Here is a 6,000-nt window from a genome sequence, read left to right on the forward strand (position 1 = left end):
TGCCTGAGCAACGTTGGCTTTGTGGCGCCTTCGTCGCCTGCGCCCTCGCCCGCGCCGTCCGCGCCGCCGTCGACGCGCGCGGACGGTCGGCCAACGCCTGCGTGCTGCGCACGTCGCCCGCCACGCCTGCGCCGACCCCTGCTCTCGCGCGCGCCGCCGTTGTTGTCTGGTAGGCCAACGCCGGCGTGCTGCGCGCGTCGACTGCTGCGCGCGTCGATCGGCGCCGCGCCGTCGCACGCATGGCGCCGACGCTCTTCCCGTCGGCGGCGCCCTTCGAGCTGTCCCTGGCGCCGACGACCGTCGCGCCGACCTTGGCGCCGACGACGCACGCGCCGACGCCGCGGCCGTCGTTCCTGCCGACGCCGCGCCCCACGGACGCGCGGCCGCTGCTCGGCACCTACGACAGCGCCGTCATCGTCGCGGGCTTGTGTACGATCGTGTCCATCGCCATGTCGCTCCACCTCATCCGGAGCCACCTGCGGAACTACGTGAAGCCCCAGCGGCAGCGCTACGTGATCCGCATCCTCTGGATGGTGCCCATCTACGCCGTGGACTCGTTCCTGTCGCTCTGCTTCATCCGCGTGGCCATCCTCTTCGAGGTGCCGCGCGACGTCTACGAGAGCTACGTCATCTACAACTTCGTCGCGCTGCTCATCGACTACATGGGCGGCGAGGACGCCGCGCAGGCGTTCTTCGCCGCGCAGCCGCCCCAGAAGCACTGGTGGCCCTTCGGGTGGATGGGCGACCACGACATGTCCGTCTTCCTCGCGACGTGCCGCCTCTGCACGCTCCAGTACTCCATCGTGCGGCCGCTGACGGCCGTCTGCACGCTCTTCCTCTACTTCAGCGGCGACTACGACGACGCGGACCTGCGGTTCTCGGGGTCCTACCTCTGGCTCATGCTCCTGAACAACTCGTCCGTGACGCTCGCGCTCTACTACCTCATCTACTTCTACCACGCGAGCCTGCCCTGCGCGCCGCTCCAGCGGGGGCGGCCTTTGGCCAAATTCCTCGCGGTCAAGGCCGTGGTCTTCTTCTGCTTCTGGCAGTACTGCGCCATCTCCATCCTCGTCGCGCTGGGCGTCATCCGGCGCCAGCTGAGCCACCGGTCCGCGGACGCGACGACGACGGGCATGAACGACTTCGTCGTCTGCGTCGAGATGGCCGTGTTCTCCGTCGTCCACCTGGGCGTCTTCGGCTGGCGCGAGCACGCGAAAGACTGCGTCCGGGGCGCGACCTTCAACCCCATGGCGGCCCTCGGCGCGTCGCCCGCGCGGAGCTCCGCGGCCTGGGACGCGGACGGCGGCGGCGACGACCAGGCGCTGTCCTACGACCAGGCCTACCGCGACATGTTCTTCATCGGCGACGTCACGGCGGACCTGGGCCGCGTCGTCCGCGAGGCGCCGCGCGTGCTGTTCCGCGGCTGCGGCCGCGTGAACCACGCGCGGAGGGAGCGCGCGCGCGAGCGCGCGGCGCGGCGGTCCAAGTCGCCGGACCACGCCGCGGCGCCCGCGCTCGAGCTCGCGACGCTCGACGACCGGCCGCGCACGCCGCCGCCCGCGAGCCTCGACCCGCGCCGCGCGCGCCCGGGCGACCTCGCGGCGCCGGAGCCGCGGCGCTTGGCGGAGACGCCGCCGCGGCCGTCGCCGCTCGAGCGCCGCGTCGACGACGACGACCCCAACGCCGCGTGGTGGAGCTCCGTGTAGTAAGAGCGTTGTGCGAGGGGCGGAGCGAGGGGCGGGGCGAAGGCACTCGCAGGCTGTGCGCGAGCTCGCACGGCGTCGCGGCGCTGAAATTCACTTGCCAATTGCTCGAGGCTCGAGGATCACCCTCCTGCGGGCGCGCGCGGTCACACTCTCAGACCCCTGGGGAGGCCCGCGAGCGCGGGGGGACTACTCTCAGACCCGGCGAACCCCACCCGGCGCGCCGAACCCATCCGACGCCGGCTCGAACATCATGAGCGCCCCATTGTACTCGCCCGGCGCCTTCTCGGACCGCCTCGACGAGATGGAGGACGATCCCGAGGCCGAATCCCTGCTCAACCCCTTCTCGTCGAGCTACCACGACGGCCCCGTCGAGGCGCCGGCGCGGGAACGGGCCCCCTGGATCCCGCGGCACCGGCGCCAGGCGTTCCTCGTCGTCTTCGCCGTCGCGTTCGCGACGTCCGCGGCCGTGCTCACGGCGCCGGCGCGGCGGCCCGGGGCGGCGCCCCCCGCCGGGGGCGAGGCCATGGACGCCGCGCCGGCGGCCGACGCGCCGGACGACGAACTCTGGCCGCACCGGCCCGAGGACGTGCAGACCGACGCGATCGCGTCCGAGCCCAAAATCATCGACGGCGGCGGGCTCCGCGCGCCGGCGGAGACGCCGGCGAGCCCGACGGAGACGTCGCTCGCCGTCGACTTCGGCAAGGCCGCGGACCCCCACAAGGCCCCGGCCCCCGCGGACGCGACGTCCCTCGCGGCCGCGGCCGACGACTGGGCGCCCCTCGCCGACGAAATCGTCCCGCCCCCGGACGGCGGCGACGACGACGCGCCCTCCGATGCCGACGGCGTCATCCCGTCCCCCGACGGCGGCGACGACGACGCGCCCTCCGACGCCGTCGCCGACGAAATCATCCCGCCCCCCGACGGCGGCGACGACGACGCGCCCTCCGATGCCGCCGACGCCGCCGACGCCGACGCCTCCACCGACGCCGCCTCCACCGCCGACGACCGCGGCGTCGCCCGGGACGCGCCCGACTCCCTCCCCGACCGCGAGGACGCGAAGCGCCTGAAGGACGGCGCGCCCGCGGATCGCCCCGAGGGCGGCCCGACGGAATCGTCGCGGGCGCCCAAGAGCGCCGCGGACGTCGACGCGGCCCAGGCGCTCCGGCCCGACGCGAGCGCGCCGCCGCCCGGCGACGCGGCGACACAGCGCTGCGCGGCGGCCGCGGACGGGTCCGTCGCCTGCTCCTACACGGCGTCGGACTTCCTCGCCTTCGCGAACGTGCGGGCCTTCGTCGACCGCGTCGACGGCTGGGACGACCTCCTCGAGCTCGTGCCGAGCCGCGTCGACGTGACCTACGACCCGGCGCTCGTCGCCGGGTCCACGGGCCGCGAAGGCGGCCTCGTGGCCTTCGCGCTCTACAACGGCAACGGCGTCGACGGCACGCGGTCGAGCTTCCTCGTCGTCGCGGCGCAGGACGGCGAGCTGGTGAGCGTCGTGTCGACGACGGACAAGGACCGGGGCGAGATGTCGACGCACTTCGACCCCGTCAAGGTCGTCGACCCGGACACGCTCGTGACGATGTCGAACGACTTCATGAACGAGGACGGCTACGCCTACGTCTGGAGCTGGAAAGACGACGAGGACAAGGCGAACGTCGCCGGCGACCACCTGCGGCGCCTCAACGACAAGATCATCTTCTCGAGCCACGACATCCAGCTCGAGGCCGGCGACGACGCCTACTGGCAGTCGACGGGCGCGCACCTCGACTGCGTCGGCCAGTGCGGCACGTCCTTCTCCTTGATCGACGCGGCGACGGGCGGCATCCGCAAGGGCGTCGAGGTCGACAACTGCCGCGACGTCAACGCGGTCCAGGTCGTCGCCGACGCCGCCGGCGCGGAGACGGCCTACGTGTCGTGCCGCCTCTACAACAGCGTCAACGCCATCGACGTCGCGACGGGCGCGACGAAGTGGATCGCCGGCGGCGACTACGGCACGCTCGACATCGTCGACCAGCGGGGCCAGACCTACGCGCGCGGCTCCTCGTTCTGGCACGGCCAGCACAACCCCGAGTCCTTCGCGGAGGACGGCGTCTTCCTCTTCGACAACGCCTACACGGGCCAGGGCGACGACAAGGACACGGTCGCGAGCCAGACGTCCCACTTCCCGAGCCGCGTGCTCGGGTTCAAAGTCGACGAGGGCGCCGAGACGGCGCGGATCTTCTTCGAGTACGTCTTCTACGACGAGTTCCCCTACGGCTACAGCGAGGTCTTTGGCGACGCGGACCTGCTGCCGTCGAAGAACGTGTTCACGAGCTGGTGGCCCGCGATCCAGTCGCCATCGCGAAACCTCCTCTTCGACACGGAATTGTTGGAAGTCACGCGCGACGGCAAAGTGGCCTGGTCCTACAAGATCTACGGCAACGCGGAGCGCACGTGCGTGGCCGAGGACTGGGAGACGAACGACGAGACGCTCAAGGGCTGCGCCCAGGGCATCTCGAGCGGCTGGAAGGTCTACGCGCCGGAGAAGTTCTTCTCCGCGCCTCTGGCGTACGGCGCGACGCTCGGCGACGACGGCCGCCTCGACTTCAAGTCCCACGCGGCCTTCAAGTCGACGCGGGCCATGGCCGCGTCCTTCGTCCTCGAGGCGCGGGGCTCGACGCTGAGCCAGGGCGACTTCGAGTGGCTGCCCCACTGGCGGCAGACGCGCGTGTCCGTCTCCGGCGTCCGCGCCGCCGCCGCGGGCGCGACGCTCACCGTCACCGACGAGTGGGGGCAGTCCACGACCGTCGACGTCGCCCTCGGCGGCGCCGCCGCGGGCGCGGCCGCGCCGCCGCACGCGAAGGGACTCGCGGAGGACGAAGAGGACGAGGACGAGGACGACTCGGAGGACGAGGACGAAGATTCATACTCTCCCACGGCGACGAAAGTCCCCTCCTACGCCCCGACGTCTTAAAACCCCTTCCACCCGTTCTTCTTGGCGACTTCGAAGCGGCCGTTCCAGTTCAGGCAGACGTACTTGTCCTGGCACGGGTTCCCGTAGATGCAGGAGCAGCCCTCCTTCCGCGCGCCCGCGTCGCCGACGGGCAGGGCGCCGCCGCCGTTGGGGTTCTCGCCCAGCACCAGGGGGCCGTCGCGCGTCTCGACGCCGAGGCCCGCCGCCTCGTCCTCCTCGACCTCGAGCGTGTATTTGCCGTCGAAGTCGGGCTCGAGCCCGAGCCAGAAGAGCTCGTCGAGGGACGCGTCGCGCTCGCCCTCGTCGTCGACGCCCACGGTGCCCATGGCGGACGCCATCGCGGGCACGTCGTCGGCCGCGGCGTCGCTCGATTTCACGCCCGCGGGGAACGCGCGCATTTTTTTCGCGAATTCGCCCTTGAACACGAAGGAGATGGCGTACTCGTCGTCGATGTCCTTCCAGCGCACGACGCCGTTGCGCGTCTCGAACTCCGTCTTGTACGAGCTGTAGACGACGCGGACCTTGGCGACGGCGACGTCCTCGCGCGGCGGGTCGCTCCAGACGGCGCGCGCGTACTCGAGCGGGTCCGTGGGCAGCGGCGGCGGGCCGACGGGCTCCGGCGGCGGCGCGGGCGCCGGCGGCGGCGCCGGTGCGGGCGCCGGCGCCGGCGCGGCGGCCGCCGGCGCGGCGGGCGCGACCTTCTTGCTCGCGCCCTTCTTGTTGCCCTTCTTGCCGCCGTCGGCGGGCGCGACCTTCTTGCTCTTCTTCGGGCCCATGGGTCGATGCTCCGAGGCCGCGCCGCCGCTCCACCGAGTGGGCTGCCTCAGATGGCTGCCCCGAGCATGCCTCGGCGTTTTTCAGGCCGTCGATGCCGCCGTGCTGCACATGCAAGCGGCGCGGAGGGCAAGCACCGGGGCAGCCAAACGATTCGTATACCGAGCTCGCCGCGTCGCGCCGCCGCGATGGCCGACCCGCCGCGACGGCGGCGGAAGAAGGAGGAGGAGGAGATCGAGACGCTCTTCGACATCCTCGAGAAGGCGCCGGCGAAGGAGGACAAGGCGAACGCGAGCCTCGAGAGCTACAGCCTCTTCGTGGGGCAGCAGGGCAGCGGCAAGTCGAGCCTGCTCGCCCTGCTCCAGCCGTCCGTCGCCAAGGAGGCGCCGAAGCCCACGGTCGCCCTCGAGTACGTCTTCGCGCGGCGGTCGCGGACGACGAGCGCGGCCAAGGACGTCGCGCACATCTGGGAGCTCGGCGGCGGCATGGGCTTCGAGACGGGCCGCGAGCTCGTCGGCGTGCCCATCACGCCCGCGCGGCTGCGGACGGCCGTGCTGGGCGTCGTGC

The 6,000-nt window shown here is 72.3% G+C and overlaps 2 protein-coding genes across 2 annotated transcripts in view; both read left to right on the plus strand.

Moving 5' to 3' along the window:
• Positions 1-413: 413 nt before the first annotated feature.
• On the plus strand, positions 414-1,208 carry AURANDRAFT_12582 (hypothetical protein; the record flags this gene model as incomplete). Its single annotated transcript, XM_009037981.1, has 1 exon — positions 414-1,208. A coding segment is annotated over one exon (795 nt), but the record flags the coding sequence as incomplete, so codon positions are not given.
• A 4,536-nt stretch (positions 1,209-5,744) lies between these two features.
• AURANDRAFT_2677 (hypothetical protein) overlaps positions 5,745-6,000 on the plus strand; it is a gene marked incomplete at both ends in the record, with an annotated part of 5,081 nt that continues 4,825 nt past the window's right edge. Inside the window, one exon of the mRNA XM_009037726.1 lies at positions 5,745-5,945. Within this exon, the coding sequence (XP_009035974.1) occupies positions 5,745-5,945 (201 nt within the window). The remainder of the gene's footprint in view (positions 5,946-6,000) is intronic.

This window comes from Aureococcus anophagefferens (genome assembly GCF_000186865.1).
Source record: "Aureococcus anophagefferens unplaced genomic scaffold AURANscaffold_7, whole genome shotgun sequence".
In the NCBI taxonomy this organism is placed as follows: domain Eukaryota; class Pelagophyceae; order Pelagomonadales; family Pelagomonadaceae; genus Aureococcus; species Aureococcus anophagefferens.